Source organism: Buteo buteo, chromosome 12 (genome assembly GCF_964188355.1).
Source record: "Buteo buteo chromosome 12, bButBut1.hap1.1, whole genome shotgun sequence".
NCBI classification, from domain to species: Eukaryota; Metazoa; Chordata; class Aves; order Accipitriformes; family Accipitridae; genus Buteo; species Buteo buteo.
Window position 1 is genome coordinate 13,742,890 of NC_134182.1, and position 19,112 is coordinate 13,762,001.

Here is a 19,112-nt window from a genome sequence, read left to right on the forward strand (position 1 = left end):
GTAGTACTGTTAAAAACCGGCCAAAATCAAACGACGTATAGAGGGCAGGTTTATATTTACTTAGAATTGTTACTAAATTACCACTGGGGGAAGGAGAGAGAGGTGGAGGCCTTTTCTTTTCCCCGATTCTCTGCTCCCTGCTCCCCTTCTCCTCGGGGCTCGGCAGTACGGAACGAAACAGGATTTGAAGAAGGGAGAGGTCCTCCGGAGGCGGCTCTAGCCGTGCCGGGGCTCGGCGACCAGCCTTTGCGGTGCAGCTCTCGGTGCGAGTAGGAGTGGGAGAGCGCGGGGAAGATGGCGCTGCCTGGCTTCCTGCCAGCGTTTGTTGCGCAGTTTCACTCCGACTCTCCTCCCCCACGGGCGCCATTTTAAGGTCCTTTCTGCTGTCGTCGCGCCGTGTGGGGCGTTGCCGTCGCGCCCTGCTCGGGCCATTTCTCTTTCTGTCTCGGAAGACGTTACTCTCTCGGGCCTTGAGATCCTCTCCCCGAAATCCCAGAAGCTGCTTGCCCCCCCCCCCCCCCCCCCCACTTTCCTCAAGGAGTTTCTTCTGTGTGTGGTTTGGGGAGAGAGGTGAAGGATTCTTGGCTCTGTGTGTGAAAGGGAGCAAAAAGGGTGGATTGCTTTGGGCATGGGCCTTTTCGGGAAGGGCCCTGTCAGAGTTGCTCTGAATTGCTGCCTTCTCAGGCTTCCCCCATCTCCTGCGTAGTCTGGGTCACGGTCCTGTGAGGTATTAAGCTGGCTTGGTTCAGAGGGGCCTGTGCTCCCAGATTAAAGCCTTTAAACATCACTTCAAAGCATTTTTTCATGTCTCTAAACTACGTGTTTCTTGACATGAGATGCATTCAGAGTGTAGGACAAAAAAAAGTTTTGAAAGAACATCATCTGTTGAATGATCAAAAAATACATGTCATTAAAAAAGAAATCCACCTTTAAAAAATGCTCTAGTGTAGCACATAGGGCAAAGTAGTCTTTACTGAAGAGCCTTCAATACCTTTAAAAGTGCTTGCAAAAATACAAGGGCAAGTGACTTTTTGGTGGGTGGGTAGATAACTCATTTTCTTGCTGTTACTCTCTTGGTAATTTTTTTGAGGGAGGGACTAACGTCTTTTAAAGTTTTTATCCTTTATGTCTTGGGAAGCAGTGCTTTTTCCAAATTTGGTGGCTCCACTTTAATGTGCTTTTAAAGTTTTGTTTTGGTACTGTTTTTTAGGGAGAGTGTTGAAAATGGTCTCCTATTTTTTGATCAGAACTTTTTTTTTTTTTTTGGTACATTTCTGTGTAATCTGATCAATGCTTGAGAGGGTTGAGTTTAATGCCAACATCTGTATTCAGGAACAGCAAGTATGCTGCCAGACCAGCTCATGCTGCGCCCACTAAGGAGTGTGGAATGCTTGTTTAGTTCTTCATTTTACGCTTTTTGACAGATCAGAGGAGGGCTTCCCATGCCTCTTGCTTGTTCCCGAAGGAATTGGGAGATTTTTTTAAAATTTGGGGTTAATTTTAAGACTATTGAAATTCTTTGCCTGTTGGTGTTGAAGGCTTTTAAATGACATTTCTTGTGAAATACACATTTTTATTGCTTGGAATATACTAAAAAAATTGCCTGAATATAAACTGTCTTTTCTAAAGGCTTTCATGGGGACAACCTTGTTAACATTTTAGCTTTTTAAACAATACACCTGCTAAAGCTTTGTTTGAAAATCTGTTGAGTGGGGAGTACAGTATTCACATATTTCAGAGATCTTACTACTACATGAAATCCACTCTTTCTTGAAATGATTATTTTTTATTTTTGTTAACAGTAGTCTTGGGATCAAGATAGTGATTTTTTTTTTAGCGGTAGTGTATTTTTATACAATAAAATTTCTCTATTATGCACTAATGTCTGGCAGGTTCTGTGTGGATTTTTTTCACTAATTTGTGAAAATAATGAAGAAATGACAAAAATAGGATAAAATGACCAGTTTATATATTCTCAGGGCATAATGCCAAATGACTACATATACTTTCTACTCTGACCTGCTTGCATTAAAGCAAAGTGTATTCTCATCTTGAGTTGAGATCTTTGGCAGATAGTATTTAAATATACTAGGTCTCTTCTTTTTAGATGTATTTCTTTGGGCGTGTCTGAGCTTTAAAGTTTTTTCTTGTTGTTGCAAGTAGTACTTTGTATTTTGCATAGCTTGTATACATTGATGGAGGAGTGCAGAAGCTCACCATGTCAATACACTAGTCCAGTTGTGCTTTCATTGGTCCACCTTGGCTTATTCACTAGTATGATACTAATGTATTTTAAGTGTGTTCTTATTTTGTTCATACTTCGAGCACTTACCTTGTATATTACACCTGTATTCTTGAGTTGATAATACTATAATACTCTCAGTATATGTGTGGCCTCAGGTAAGGTCAGGGCTACATAGTTGTGCCCTTGACGGATATGTCCCCTTAGTTCCTGTGTCCCCCCCCCCCCCCCCCCCATGTGTCCTTTTGCAGGAGAGTTTATATATTAGTTTAGTTGTACTGAGAGAAAAAAAACCAAAATCCTGCTAGTATAAGCTGCATTTCCAATTTCCTCCAAGGTTCCTTTCTGTATCCATAAAGTTTTGCAACAGAGGTAAGTCTGTAGTCGAAGAGCTTTGCAGGCATGGATGCGTTGGTGTGCTACTTGGGTGTTCATTGTACTCTAGCTGTATTTTCAGAGTTTTGCTGGTATACTTCCACTTCGGTTCCAGACAAGTTGTATCTGCATAACTGCAGTGTGTTTTATAATGTGGCTCTAATAGTCAATGATTGTGCCTTTTTGTGCTGCATTAGACTTGTGGTTAAGTCTAATGGCTGGTGCTTTTTAGTGTAGATGCGGCAGTGAGAGTGCGAAAGTGTGTCATCCCTGTCAAAGTAACAGATACAGTCCAGACATAAGAGGCTCTTTGATAATGTAGTTCATTCTGTTCAGAGAGTTGGCATAATTTCTTCTAGTAGTTCTGCTGGAATAAGCTGCATCTGTGCTTGAAAGGTTTTTCTATGGTGACATACCTGGTCCAGCATAGACACGGGGATTGTCTACAGAAACAAGCATGTTTTGCTTTCTTGCGGTAGAGGAAAAGCAGCAAGTAATAAACTGTTCTAATATTCATTGTGACCTGCAACTGTTCTAGTTTGAAAGTTGGAATAAGTAGTATTGGTAAAGTCCTTGTTGCACGAATATAAATGCATGAACACTGACCTGAACTGACGTTTTTTCAGGATCATCATGTAGTTAAATGAATATGTGTGTCTTTATTTTCAAATGTTCATTTGCCCCTGAACTACTGTGTCTGTATTATTTTTGCTTTATTTGAGAATTGCTGCAGTTTTAAACAAAATAAAAACATGATCAACTAGTGCAAATAGACTATCAAGTTTTTTTATTACTTTTATTTTCCTGCACTCATTTTAAAATGTTCCAGAGCTATTTCTGATGTTAATTTGAGTAACGGAATGCTTACCAAAAGGAAAAGAAAGTGGGCACATTGCTGTCAAAACTTAATACAATAGCCTTTCTTTCACTGAAGGTATTAAGAAAGGGTGGTGAAGAGAGAGGAGTCCAGGGAGAAAGTTTTAACTTGATTGCAAGAGACTGATCATTTTTGTAAGGGCTGATCTTATGCCATCTTATGTCTCAGGTGGAACTTGCAGTAGTAGTTTTACTGTGAACTTGATCTGAGTGTGGAATTTCAAGATCTGGTGTTGAAGCTTGAATTTGTTGAGATGTGTCTACTACAGAAAATATCTTGGCCCTACTGAAATAGATGGCAAAATCTCCATTGGCTTCAGCAAGGCATTGGCTTCAACAGGGACAAGGTTGGCAGTGTGGAGGATTTTCAGTCTGGTTTTGGGGGGTGTTGATATGGACTGCACTATTGAATTAGTTGCACATCTGTCAATTCATCATATTCAAATTTCAGTTGATTTCCCATACATAAAACCATGTTAGCTTGTGTGAACCATGCCTGTGGCAAGGTAACCAGTTTGTTTTTTTTTTCCCCTAAACTAGTATGGACTAGAGGGGCAATGAAAAGATATTAATTGCACATTGGTTTATAAATTAATTGAGAAATGATCAGTTCATAAGGAAGTTACATTCTGGGACTGCGTACGTGTTTTTTCAGAATCTTTGAAAATCATATGCACAAAATGAGAAGTATGATACACAGGTATTCTCTAGTAGGAACAAGGTAAAAACAACTGACTCTATGTTTCTTGAGTATTGCATTGCACAAATAACGTATGCTAATAGCCTGCGTTATTGCATACAGTAGTTTCTAGAAATACTTAAGAGCATCTAACTTCCTTTGAGCAGTTCATAAGGAACTGTTGAGGTTACACCTCCTTCTTTTCCTCTTTTGGTATGAAACTAGGACCTTTCAAAATATTTTATGAATATTGAAATTCCTGAAGAATTGTGTATGCCGTGGAGCAGCTTAGAAGACTGAGCCCAAAATAGGCCGTAGCATAGTGATGAGGATAGTCACTGCTGGGGAAATGGGCTGAGCTGAGTGTTCAACCTGGTGAATCCTGTGGGGTAGGTAAGCATCCTGACCTCCCGGCTGCAAGTTACTCTGGATTTTCTCTATGTGGTTTAAAACATCTGTTTCCAGATGAAAGTCTTGTCAAGATTTTGGTGTTGCCAAGAGCAGCTCTGGATGCAGTAGGAAAAAATTGAATAAATTAAGAGATCTGATGCTGAACATGTGTGTCTGAGGGAAACCAGATTTTAGACAGCTGCACTGGGGGTTCACACATGTACTCGGTTGCTTGACTGTAGCTGGATTAACCTTTAGTATCATACATACTGTTAACAATTGAACTGCAGATTTCCATTTTTTTCTTAATATATTAAAATATCACTAGATTTTGGAAGCTTGGTAAGTTACCACATTTGCCAAACTCAAATCAAGAATTTTTTTTTTTTAATGGTATACTAAATGGAAATAAAATTTAAGAGTTGGGTAAACAACCTGTTGTGGGTTGTCTGTGCTTTAGTGTGTGGTTTTTATTTGCCCTTCTGTATGTGGGGCTGGTACCTCATAACCGTGTAAAGACCCTGCCTGTCCTCTTAGGTGTTCATGTCCCACCAGATCTTAGAAACCATGAAGATGCATAATGTCGCACCTAGCAATTCATGAGATGTCACGCTTTTGTGTTTCTTATCTTGTTGCTATTTATCTGACTCCTGAATAGTATCCATATTTTGAAGTATTTGTAGAGAGGTTTTGCATCATACAAATTTCTTCTTGTACTCTGTTGCGTACAGATGTCTTTGAAATACTGATGATTAAATTCAGTTCCACAGCTAATTTCAAACATTGTTAGTTCATCTTAAAAGTACTACTCAGATTTAAAATCTTGGAATTAAAACATGTTTTCATATCTATAGAAAGTTCACACTTGTGTATTGTACTGTGTTACTAGGTTAGAATCCCAAATTTCTTAGGTAGCTCTTTTTTAGAGCACAATTCCTGGTAGATTTTGCAACAGTATAGTAGTTGCTTTTTGTTGATTACTCTGGAAGACAAAATATCTGTAAGGAATAATTACGTATTGTAGAATATAAGCACAGCATTGTTTACAAGTGAGTAGTTAAATCCTTGTGTTTTACAAAGTACATTTTAAAAATTAATTTTGCTTCCTTTCTCCTGTTGTTCTGAAATGGCAACTTTTTGATAATTATGCCTTCTGTATTTTTGCCTGAGTAAAATTGAGAGTGAGATTTTAATTTGCCATCAAGTTTCTCAATATTTACCTCTTTTCTATTGAATACTGTGTCATTATTCTGCTGCGCATCATTTTTTACAGTAATGAGGGGGGAAGTGCAAATACCTCTTAATGTTTGTGTTTTGTATTCCATCTGTGCAAAAATCAGTTTCTTGAAAATAAAGGGCTTGATGTGGTGAGCAGCTCTTAAGTTGATTATAAAACACATGCTTGGTTAGTTACAAGAATCTGAAGTTGTCCAGTTTGCAAGATACTAGATTGTTCAAAAGTAGCACGGACTCAAAATTTAAGAATAAAATATATAGTAATAAGTGTTTGGCTTTATACTCCTTTCTTATACTCATGTGTTGCAGAGAATGCAAAGGAGGTCTGTCTGGTTGTTCTTGTGTGAGTAAGTTTCCTTCAATGAATCCAAGGCTGCCTGTTTATTAGGAACCAGAGGTAACTGACAGTGGCAGTAAGGCAGTAGTTACAGCACCTTAGCAACCTGAAGCTCATACTGCTTAAATGATGTGCATTACCTAATATGTGCTAAAATGCCCCCCCCCCCCCCCCGCCCCAGTTCAGAAGCACACTGAGCGAAATATTAGCACTGTGAAAATTAATGGAAGTCGTGGTGGAAATTTGTGTGAGGGAAGGACTTCAACTCTGGGTGTTTTGCCTCTGCAGTCAGTGTGGAATCACTTAACGCTGCTGTGATCCTTTGATGTAATTTAACAAGGAATGGATGCTTGTATTGGGCTAATAAAGTTATCTTACATCTGTATTCAAAAAGGATATGAGGAATAAAAATGTCATAAATTTGATGTAGCAGACTCAGTTCGCTACAATACCATTTACTAGAGTGGCTATTACAGTAACTTTGATTTCTTCTATTTTTCTTGTTAAAATTATTGTTATAGTGACAATGTATTTCTTCAGATATTCCATAGTGAAGTTACTATTAATGTTGGGATTGTAGATTAAAATTCTGGAGAATGTTGTAGAGCAACAGAACAGTACAGAAGATTTGATAGCTCAGAGCTGTTCTAAAGCATGACAGGTGTCATTAGAGTTCCTGCTGACTGGATGTGTACCAAGTCTTATTGAACTTGTGAGGATTAGTGTGCATATCTTGTAACTCAGACAGTAGCTGCTTCAGGTCCTACATATGTTACTGTATGCAAGTTTGATTATCTCCCGCTATGAAGCTCTAACTAGAGCAGCCATTTCCTTGCTTTAAAACATTGATTTCCAAAGGTCAGTGTTCACTCTCAGAATTTATGAGTCTGTAGATTTTTACAACAGTTTTGCAGATAAATTTGTTTACTTCTGGCTTACCAAGTTTTGATGTTGATCGTGTTGCACTTTGGGGAATTACTGCTCTAAATGTTGCTTTTCTAAACTGGACACTATCTTGGGCTTTTTACAGAACGTGAAAATAATATTTTACTGCTTTGTATCTGAAGCTATGCATTAAGGTTGTATGAAATTATAAATGACTTTGAGAAAGGAAAGCAATTCTTTTGTGACAAGTGTCCTAGTTTTGGCTGGGATAGAGTTGATTTTCCTCCTAGTAGCTGGTACAGTGCTGTGTTTTGGATGTAGGATGAGAATAATGTTGGTAGCACACTGACATTTTAGTTGTTGCTGAGCAGTGCTTACACTAAGTCAGGGACTTTTCAGCTTCTCATACTGTCCTGCCAGCGAGGAGGCTGGAGGGGCACAAGAAGTTGGGAGGGGACACAGCCAGGACAGCTGACCCAACCTGGCCAAAGGGCTATTCCATACCATGTGCCGTCATGCTGAACAATAAAACTGGGGGGAGTTGGCCAAGGGATGGTGGCCCACTGCTCTGGAACTGGCTGAGCATTGGTCAGCAGGTGGTGAGCAATTGCATTGTGCATCACTTGTTTTGTATATTCTTTTATCATTATTTTCCCTTCCTTCTCTGTCCTATTAAACTGTCTTTATCTCAACCCACAATTTTTACCTTCTTTCCTATTCTCTCCCCCATCCTACTGGGGGGAGAGTGAGCGAACGGCTCTGTGGTGTTTAGCTGCCTGCTGGGTTAAAAGCTTGAATATAATTTAAGTGAATTTTAAATCCAGTATTTACAGTGGTTTTGAATACTCCCATTTTTTTAAGTTACAAAACCCATGTGCAGTATATGAAGCATGTATGAATGGTTGGGCTGTTTCTGGACAAATCGAGTGTTAATGACTCTGCAGCTTGTAGACCCTGCATGTGTTGTGTGATACTGTGGATTGTCTAGCATGGTGATTAAAAATTTAGGGTGGTAAGGACCACTGGAGGTTATCTGGCCCTGCCCCCTGCTCTAGGCAGAACTAGCTTCAAAGTTAGGACAGGTCAGTCAGGGCCATTTGAGTTCTGAAAATTTCAAAAGAGGGTGATTCCACCCTCTTGCTTGAGCATTCTTATTTGTGAACTGCTTTTTTCCTTATATCTGGTTGGGACTTTGTGTTCCATGTTTTGGCTGTTGCCTCATGTCTTGCTGCTTATTGATATGAAGAGGCTGGCTGTGCTTTTCTTGGTAGTCCTTTTAGCTAGTGGCAAGCTGTGGGTAGTGCCTAGGTTAGCATTCTGTTGTCCAGGCTGAAGAAATGTAGTTCCCTCAGACTTTCTTAGTGTCATGTGCATGCAGGCTTTTATTGGCATTCTGCTGGACTTTAAAGTTTTTCTATATTTCTTTTAAAGGAGGCAGGGGAGGGGTGTGCGTGGCAAAACCAGACATAGTTTCAGGTGGGAGTTCACAAATGCTGAGTAGAGGGGAATAATCACTTCCATCAACCTGCCTGCACTGCAGCTAATGTGAAAGTGGTGGCTGGATTAACTGTACGTGTGTGGCTACAGTCTGACAATTGCTTTAAGCTGGCTGAAGCACTGCTGCCTTCTGCTGTACTCACCTACTCAGCTCCCTCATATTCCCTCTCTTGTGTTGGCGCTACCACTCTTGTAGCCCTGTGGCAGGCCAGAACCAAATCAAGAAGCTAATCCCAAGTTGAAACAGATCAATGTATTTTGTCAGATGAATTTTCTGTTCCAGGCGACTGTTCAAAGCCTTGAGCTGACTCAGGAAAGTGGATGAGAGGGGCGCAGGACTGCTGTCTTCCTCTTTTGTTGGTCTTTGCTCTGTAGTAGGTGAGAGTGTCGAAAGGGAGGCAGATGCTTTAAGGCCACATAGTAACAGTCCCCCAGAGGACTGGCCTGCATAACTGGGATTTCCTCGTCAGTTTTATTACTTTCAACTTTTCTTATATTCTGTTTGGGAGCGTGCAATAAAGGGCACTCTGGTTATTTCCCAAAAGGGATAGGCAGTGCTGCTTCCACAAGTACATGTGACCCAAGTTGAAGTATATGCTAGGTTCACCAGTGCAGTAGCAGCAGTGTGAAATAAAACAGTAGAGGCTTTGCTAATAGTAAGTTACAGGGAATATCTGTGCTGAGTTGTGACTAATTAGTAAGGACTGCCCTTGTAAATTAGTTGGATGCACCAGGAGGGCTGAGTTTGGCCTACTTATGATAAACAGGGTTTTTTGTGTTTTTAATTCTTTTTTTTAAAAAGGCACTATAGAACAGTATTGATGATAACTAGATATTTATTAGGCTGCATTGTAACAGCTCTCCAGCAGCTTGTGTGAATCTTTCTAATGTGTATTTTCCCCCAGTTGTCTCTAGCATGGGCACTTGTCAGGGCCCTGGGTGCACTGGTGCACCACAATTGCCCAGATGAGCCTCACCTGGAGCCTCCATCCACACCCCTTGCCCATGGGCTGAAGCCTCTGTCAACTGATCCAAACAGAGAAGTGAGTCAATCTTTAAGAGTCTAGGCCAGCGGTCTCCAGGTGTTTTTGATCACACACCCCTCTTGGTAAAAGTTTTTTGAGCATGCACCCCTAATATATGTGTACATGTACTGAAGTTCTAGTATTTTCTTCCTGCACCCCAGTGGATTGTCTTGCACGCATCCCACTTCAGAGACCACTGGTCTAGGCTATGTAACTCTAATCCTCTAATTCCACTCATTGTGTCGAGTTTTATTTTCAAACTGTCTTGACTTAATACAGTTTTTGCCCATTTCATACATCAGTCATTGGTTGGCCCGCTGTATGTTAACAAGTGGTGAGGACAGAATTTGTATAACTTGTGTATAGAAAATCTGAAAAGACAGTTGGCAAGAAAAGCAGCAAACTCTTCTACTATTTGTGCTGTAAAAAGCGTATTAGGAAAATTTCACAGGATAGGCTTGCTTATATTAACACAATTTTAAATGATCATCTCTGTCAAGGTCATGTGTTGCTAAAGTTGCCCTCTTTTCTAAGACTGAATGGGTAGTTGCTTTTGGGTGTGCAAGGACTTGGTCTGATTGTGCATCTCCTATGTTGCTGTCCTGAAGTTAACAGGACACTAATCCTCATTGCAAATCTGCGTCAGTTAAAAAGATTTAAACCTGCAGTTATGTGGTTATGTAGATCTTGGGTATGTGTGGCGAAATAGGAACAGAATTTAGTCTAAATAGGTAGGTTTGTGGCTTGGTTATGATCTTGAATGTTCTTTCACAGACCTCATAGAATCATAGAATAGTTTGGATTGGAAGGGGCCTTAAAGATCATCTGGTTCCAAATCCCCTGCCATGGGCAGGGAGACATTCCATTAGACCAGGTTGCTCAAAGCCCCATCCGACCTGGCCTTGAACAATTCCAGGGATGGGGCATCCACAACCTCTCTGGGCAACCTGTCCCAGTGCCTCACCACCCTCACAGTGAAGAACTTTTCTTCCTTACATCTGATCTAAATCTACCCTCTTTCAGTTTAAAGCCATTAATCCTTCTCCTATCACTACATGCCCTTGTAAAAAGTCCCTCTCCGGCTTTCTTGTAGGCCCCCTTTAGGTACCGGAAGGCTGCTGTAAGGTCCCACTGGAGCCTCCTCTCCTCCAGGCTGAACAACCCCAACTCTCTCAGCCTGTCTTCATAAGAGAGGTACTCCAGCCCTCTGATCAACTTTGTGGCCCTCCTCTGGACTCGATCCAACAGGTCCATGTCCTTCTTATGTTGGTGGCCCCAGAGCTGAACGCAGTACTCCAGGTGGGGTCTCACGAGAGTGCAGCAGAGGGAGAGAATCACCTCCCTTGACCTGCTGGTCACGCTTCTTTTGGTGCAGCCCAGGATACAGTTGGCTTTCTGGGCTGCAAGTACACATTGCTGGGTCATGTTGAGCTTTTTGTCAACCAGCACCCCCAAGTCCTTCTCTGCAGGGCTGCTGTCAATCCACTCATCGCCTAGCCTGTATTTGTGCTTGGGATTGCCCCAACCCATGTGCAGGACTTGGCCTTGTTGAACTTCATGATGTTTGCACGGGCCCACCTCTCAAGCCTGTCATGGTCCCTCTGGATGACGTCTCTTCCCTCCAGCATGTCAACTGCACCACACAGCTTGGTGTCGCTGGCAAACTTGCTGAGGGTGCAGTCGATCCCACTGTCTGTGTCACTGACAAAGATGTTGAAGAGCGCCGGTCCCAATACCGACCCCTGAGGAATGCCACTCATCACTGCTCTCCACTTGGACATTGAGCTGTTGACGGCAACTCTTTGAGCGTGACCATCCAGCTAATTCCTTATCCACTGAGTGTTCCATCCATCAAATCCATGTCTCTCCAATTCAGAGGCAAGGATGTCGTGTGGGACAGTGTCAAATGCTTTGGACAAGTCCAGGGAGATGACATCAGTTGCTCTTCCCTTATCCACCAATGCTTTAAGCCCGTTGTAGAAGGCCACCAAATTTGTCAGGCCCGATTTGCCCTTAGTGAAGCCACGGTGGCTGTCACCAGTCAGCTCCTTGTTTTCCATGTGCCTTAGCATAGTTTCCAGGAGGATCTGCTCCATGATCTTGCCGGGCACAGAGGTGAGACTGACTGGCCTGTAGTTCCCTGGGTCTTCCCTTTTCCGCTTTTTAAAAATGGGACCTATGTTTCCCCTTTTCCAGTCAGTGGGAACTTCTCTGACTGCCGTGACTTCTCAAACAGGATGGATAATCGCTTAGCCACTTCATCCACCAGTTCCCTTGGGACCCGTGGATGCATCTCATCAGGTCCCATAGACTTGTGCACCTTCAGGTTCCTTAGATGGTCTTGAACCTGATCTTCTCCTGTGGTGGGTGGTTCTTCATTCTCCCAGTCCCTGCCTTTGCTTTCTGTGACTTGGGTGATGTGGCTGGAGCACTTGCCAGTGAAGACAGGCAAAAATATTGAGCACACATACCCACCCCTGTATGTGCTGTTTAAATTGTGTGTTGATCCTGTGGTATGTCACAAAGGCACTACCATGTGGTATCATGTTTGTATAGTATTATCTAGCCATCATTTGTGGGGATATTGAGATGGTAGTGATCTGGCTGTGCTTTATATTTGCAGTTTTCGAGGTGCAGGAGAATGTAGCCCCTTAGTCTGTGAATGCTGATCAGAACAACTTTTCAGTGTAGCAAGAGCTGTGTGTCATAGGTGGGTTTGTGGCTCTGTGATGGTACATTGATCAGCTGTATAAAAACTTGGTAATGGTTTTATACAGTTTAGGTCTTTGGTAAACCAGCATTTAAAAAAAAGGTGACATAATATTTCATATGTATTCTGCTAGTGATGACAAGAATGTTGTTAAAGCTTGTTATTAGGAAGATGCACTTCTGGAGGAGACTGGTTGTGATTCTTGGCGTTTAACAAAAACGTAGCTTTTTCTTGGAGTTTTAGTGTTTGTTGTAAACTGGTAGGAGTTTACAGTATGTTGGGTAGACTTTTCTGGTATCATGTTTGTGAAATGAGGAAAAACATCATTATTTTTTCTAATAAAGCCAATTGCATGTTTAGCTAAAGGGCTGTATAAGGGAGAGCCTGAAGAATGATTTGTGTGGATCCAGCCAGGGAGAGTAAGTTTCTATTTGGCAAGAAGTAAGACAGAGCGCAAAATGAATTAAAGCCAAAACTATGTTAAGAAATTTGAGTGATAAATATGATAGCAGACTTTTTAAGGGAAGTTGAGAAAAAAACAAGCATGGAATGCACAGTGATCAGTTTGATGTGATTAGAAGACACTGTGAAGATTAGATTGGATAACTAAATGGAAGCCAGAGTACCAAGAGGTTTAGGGAACGCTAGCATCAGTTGATATTTGAACTGGTGGATTAGATGGGATCTTTACAGAGAGAATAAGGGAAGATTAAATAGTCCTGAGAGTTACTGACAGGAAAAAGGGAGAAGGTGTGGTCTCAGATGACATTCTGAGAGTTAGGGTGAACAGGAGAACCAGGATATGCAAACAGAAGCTTCGAAGGAACAGCAGACGGAGGAAAGAGTGATAGGACGTGTTTGGTACAGATAGCACCCGACCGAGTAGGCAGTGCATTAGAGAGTTGGTGGTGATGATATTGTGAGGCTAAAAATGCTCTGCACCCAATGAATGGATGCTTACATTCAGTTTGGCTAATGCAAATGAATTCCCTACCTGTTGTTAAAAGGATTGTCAGAACTCTACTGTTAATCACAAGTTTGTTCAAGTACACTTCTGAGTATTGTCGAGAAGAAACTGGAAGTGGCCGTATTGGCACTAGCAATACCTAAGAAAGGTCTGCTAGAAAATAAGTGTTCTTTTTAATGTTTCGTAATGTCTTGGCTGTAGTTTTGGTTCTAGCCTATAACAGCACTGTCATGATACTGACCTAAATTTGTTTACCTTTTTGGCTAGCCAGTATTATAGCCACTAATTTGTAATGGTCTTTGTAGGTTCTGTGGTGTTCGGTTATTCCCTCACTGGGATTAGCTGGGAGCACATTCCTATAGAAGCATTTTAATTGGAGTCTTGATACTGCATTCACTGTTGATTTTTTTACTACTTTTTTTAAGTCATAGAAGTTCTGTTCAGTTAGTTTGGTTAATAATTTGTCTTTCTCCAATTTAAAACTCTAAAAAAACCCCTAAACACTAAAGTGTTGCATGGGATTTTGTATACCATTACATGTGACTGAATTTGATTTTGAGATAAATCAATGGACCTCTGTAGAAGATGCAGGTGTATTTAAGAACTTTGCCAATAGTAGTAGACATCTGTCAAATTCATAAATTGTTTAATAAAAAATATTGAGATATTCTAAATTGGTTTTACTGGTGAAAGCAATCTTTTGTCTGATACATACCAGATATCCATCCTCTCCCTTTTTGTTCTAGTTGTCATGGATGATGATGATGATGAATCCTGTCTCCTTGATCTTATTGGGTAAGTTTTCCTTAACCAATTTTTTCAGAAAAGTTTGGAAAAATAATTTTGCAAAATCATCTTCTGGAAGGTGATTCTATCTCAATATTGTCTCAAGACTAGGTGACTTGCAAATGAAATGAGTAGCTATGCTTCACTTCCTCCATGTGGAGATGTGTGTTATCACAAAGCCTTCAATCCCAGTGTATACTAGCTGACAGTCCACTTGCTGGCATTCTCGAGAGGCTAAAGAATGAGTGTGCATGGAGGTTGGATTGTCTTCTCAGCTAATGGTAATATCAGGTCACTGCTGAAGCACATTACTAGGAATGTTGTTACAAACTTCATTGCAAAGAATTATTTTTTTGGATTAAAAAAAATAAAGATCTCAGGTTTTTGAGTAATGGAACTAGATACTTTGTTCATACTATGCTTGTATTTTAAAGGTAAAAGTAAAATTATTATTTTCTTAATTATAAATATTTATTTTCTACTAATAACATGCAGTTGCATAAAAGTGTTAGAAAAATAGAACTTCTACCCAGTACTGTTAAGTATTCACAACAAACAAGAATTTATTAGCATCTTGCTCAAAGATACTTGATTTAAAAAAAATTGGGGATTTTAAATGGTCCTGTTTTTTTTTTGTTTTGTTCTGGTTTTTTTCTTCCCCCTCATTATTTCCATAACAGATTTATTTGAAGGTTTATAATTCCATATGGGAATCTCAAAAAATAATTAGTATAGCTGAAGCCTGAGAAAGATTTTTTTTTTTTTTCGTGGCTTGTGTATGTGACAAGTTACCTTCCTTTGGCTAACATTTATGTCAGTATTCAAGAACAGATAATAGGCTATAATGCATTTAAAACATAAGAAAATTGAACATTTCATATATGATAACTTTTTAGTATGACATCAGCCTAGTAGCAGCTACTAAAAGGTCACCTCCGCTTGATAAAAGAATTTTTTTACTGTCTTAAATGTAGTAAATAAATAGGCTTTTCTCACTCACTCAAATCTTCCAGCAAAACCAGTGAGAGCTTTAATTTCAGAAAAAACAAAATATCACCACAGTGGCTGCTGTGATTTTGGGGTTACTCTGTGGATGCTATAGCAAAAGCATTGCTAGTACTGGGTCACAATTACCTTCTGTGAAGTATACTGTGCAAGATTGCAGATTGTAGCCATATGAAAACACATCCTGCTTGGAACATAAAGATGATAATTGACTGCATGGGAAAATTAAGTGCTCTGTCATGAGCATGAATCATGGAGGATACTGGTACAAGTTCACAGGTGGTCCAGAAAATGAAGTGCTCTCTATACAGATGAGTGTTTGTGTGAAAAATTACAGTGTTCTTCCTGCTGCTGGCAGCAGTTACTGTCTTAAGCATCTAGAGGAATGGAAAACAACATTTTTTTTCCCATCTGATCTTTGATTTTTGGTAAGTGCCTTCTAAAATTCCTTCCTTACTAAAGACAATATTTAAGGTGATGAAGTGTTCTTCATTTTAAATTGCATTTTTTATGATTTAAAGCCAGTGAGTGTAATTGGTATTAAACAGCGTGGTTATTTTGTTGTTAAAACTAATAAGCACAATAGAGCCCTGTATAAGATCATGAGTTCTATTCTCTTTGATTCTTGAAATGTAGTGTAATCTACTATGAAAATGACACTTTTGTTGGAAAATATATGTAACCACTTCTATGTTGTAAGTATTATTGTACCATAAAGTCCCTGCCACATACTGTCTAACACATCTTTTGTAAACACATGAATGCAGTTTGTTTTTTAAATGAAAAAAAGAGGAATAGAGATGTATTTTAGAAGCGTACTTGTAAACCTGAAAGATCTTTAACTTGTTCCTTCTTTATTTTCTAGGATGATCAAGAGAGAAGGAGAGATGTTTTGAATTAATATTTTTTTACATGAGAATCTCCTGCTTCTCAGAAATGTTTTATTATTACTTGTTAATCAATAAAAATGTTTTAAAATCAAAAAACTCCATGTCATTTTACTTTTCATGCTAATGGACATGTAGGGGAATGCTGTATAATTGTTGTATTAAAATAATCCCAGGTAACACAACCTTTTAATGTTTTTTACTTGGTCTATATGTGCAGCTACATTAATGTATTTTTGATTTGTTTGAATTGCCAACACTTACTCTATCAGACCACGTTTTTAATCTGAGTCTTATTCAGTGGTAGTGCTAAGTTAATGAATACTCTGAAATTGTATTTAATAATATTTAATCAGTTATTTCTATGGTTGATTTCACTTGGAAAAGGTGCTGCTTTTTTCTCCACATGAAGGGACTGTTACTCTGGCAAGCATAAATTTTTGTTAACTTACATTAAGGGTGGCAGAAAATATGTTACAGATTCAGGTTTGTAAATGCCCTGTTGGCTTAGACACTAACTAAACAGGCATTATAGTTCATCTCTGTAGAAGAGGTGGTAACTGATTAAGTTCTTGTGTTACTTGGTGGTGGTATTTTCCTTTGGTTTTGTACTATGTGCTGTCATAAAACTCTGTGTTTTAAGAGAATATGAGTAAGACTCATTCCCTCATAAATGGAAGTAAAGTAGAATGCAACTAAAATTTTCTGATGAACATAGCTTATTGCTTGAAATGCCTTGGTATAATGACAGCAAATATGATCAACATCTGAAAATTGTGCTGATAGAGAAACACAGATCCTCAGATGGTATAAACTTTCAGCTTGGCATTGGAGTCAGTGAAAGAAACGTGTTTTTACTGTAAGCCTGATCTATATGAATACAGTATCTGGCTTAGTTAAATTAGCCTCATTAGTACAAAGAGCTTCCTAAAAGTGGTAACATTTTTTTTTCTCCCCCTTAAGGGACCCACAGGCGCTGAATTATTTTCTACATGGACCTAGTAGTAAATCTGTAAGTAGCATTCCTGTGTATTAGACATACATAAGCTTCATTAAGTGTATTATTTCTAAACATGATTTTTGTCTTTTACCAGAGCAATGAAGACTTGACTAATGCAGAATATTCTGTAGCCAACTCAAATTCAATTTTCGCCAACTCCAATGTAAGTGGTCAGGAGATAAATTATATTTGTATTGAGATTGCATGCTTTTCTTATGGCTTTACTTGGCTTTTATAAAACTGAATGAAGTAGATGTGGCTTTTGACCTTTTTCATATGTGAATTCTTAATGCTAACAGAGAACCACCTCATGCTGTTAGTATTTTAAATATTTCATTGGGTCTTCAGTGGGGAATTAATCAAAAGATACTGCACTGTTGGGCTGTGTTTTGTAAATATGTAAAACGGCTTGCTGAGCAGTGAAAATATTCTCTTGTGTAAGTCTCTCCAGTAAACTGCACTTGTAATTTTAGTGATTGTAGATGTAGTAGTGCTCAAATGTAGACCTTAAAAGTTAGTCATTCATATATCTCCTGTGTGTGTTAGGATGGTTTTGTTTCTTATTTCTAAGTAGAATCTAAGCTAGCAATTTTTTTAAATTAATGAATCGGGGTTTTTTGTTCTTTAGACTGAATAGCTAACGTGGGATGTTTCCTTCCTGTAACATCAGTGTTAGGGAAGTCACTTTAAATTCATTAGGTGTTGCAAGTAGTCTTCAGTGTTCTTTTTTCACTAGCAGTGTATTGCAGCCCTGGATCAAGTTTTACCCAATGAGGTTGTGGAATCCCCATCCTTGGAGATAAAGCCAAGGCTGATCTGCTCTAGTGCTGGCAGTAGTCCTGCTTTGAGTAGAAGGATGGACTAGATGACTTCCAGAGATCCCTTTTGACCCACATTTCTTTGATTTCATTGGTGTGTTTTTTAAAAAAACTTTAATCCCACGATTCAGTTATTTGAAAACATAGAGTAGGGTTTCCTTGGTAATTCCTCTTCCTCTTGTACTGATATCTTGACTCTGTCTCTTTGTCCCATGTTCCTAACAGATATGTGGATGTACTTGTAGGTGTGTAGGGACTTTAAACAACTGGGATAAATAAATCCTGAAAACTGTTTATCTATGTATAGAGAACTAGTGATTTTTCTGTAGCCATGGTAGTGTGATGTGAAGTGTTTGCCCTGTCCTTCCCCTTTCAGTATAATTAATAAATATTGTAGAAGAAACATACATTGAGTGACAGTTCTTTCTCCAGATAAGCTGGTTGAGATAGTTGTGGGGGAGTGGGGAACCAGTAGTAATAGGGTGTGCCCGATTTTCAGCTAATCAGGAACAGTGGTTTCAACTTGGTGCCAGGCTAGCCATTATCAGACCGCAGCTTCCTGTATGCAGCATGGCAGAGGTGGGTTTTGAGGACTCATCCTAAGAAAAATGAGGTTATGGAGAAAAAATATGACATGCATTTGTCATAGCCTAGGCTTCCTAGTTGTTCTTTGTAGAGATTCTTCTGATAAGCATGAGGAGGTGGGCAGGAGTTGGGGGTGTATTTCTGATGTATTTTCAGAAAGTGAGTTTTTGGAGTAATTTTGAGAGGGATTGGGAAATTCTGGGCAAGGTGGGATTATTTTATAGGGAGTAGCAGTTGGAAGAAACAAAAATATTTGGTGAAAGCCAAAAGATCTTTTTGGTATATGAAGCTGGGGGGTTAGGTAATCTAGAAGGCAGGTGATAAGAGGAGCAGGGATTTCTAGTTTGTGTTCCTAGGATGGCTTACTGTATTTTCATTCTCCAGCACTTGTTCCACTTGTGCTCTGTTCTCATGCTTTTGTACCTTCATAATGAATACCAATGCCATCTTCTCTTCCCTCCATCCCTTGCGTGAGAGCCCTGTGCTGATCTAAGTGAAGAATAACGTGATTGCAAAGATGGATTCTTACAGTGCATTGTGAAGGAGCAAGGGGTATCTAAAATATAAATAGATGGTTTCACAGTCCTTGCTTATAAGATACCTGAAAAGTTAAAGGCTTCTGAGTTTTTTGTTGTTAAAGTTTTTGCAGATACTGAAAGTTCTGTCTTTGTATGTATTCAGAATTGCTACCATGAAGTAGGATTGACAGTCTTGATGCTCGTCTCATGCTTTTCAGTGGCAGAGTTTACTAATTCAGTGTCAAAGGTTCAGTGCCTCAGCTGGTAAGCATGCTCAGCCAATACCTAACACAA

At 39.6% G+C, this 19,112-nt stretch overlaps 1 protein-coding gene across 6 annotated transcripts in view; it reads left to right on the forward strand.

The window, feature by feature from the left end:
• BICRAL (BICRA like chromatin remodeling complex associated protein) overlaps positions 1–19,112 on the forward strand; it is a 47,087-nt gene that overhangs the window by 11,661 nt on the left and 16,314 nt on the right. For 5 of the 6 annotated variants that reach the window (XM_075042783.1, XM_075042778.1, XM_075042779.1 and 2 more), the window contains 3 exons: positions 13,966–14,014; positions 16,861–16,909; positions 16,992–17,060. In XM_075042783.1, the coding sequence (XP_074898884.1) occupies positions 13,971–14,014; positions 16,861–16,909; positions 16,992–17,060 (162 nt within the window). In that variant the 5' untranslated portion in view covers positions 13,966–13,970. Of the gene's footprint in view, positions 1–6,504; positions 13,368–13,965; positions 14,015–16,860; positions 16,910–16,991; positions 17,061–19,112 lie in introns of those variants that run through there. The other variant, XM_075042782.1, reaches the window with a different exon arrangement.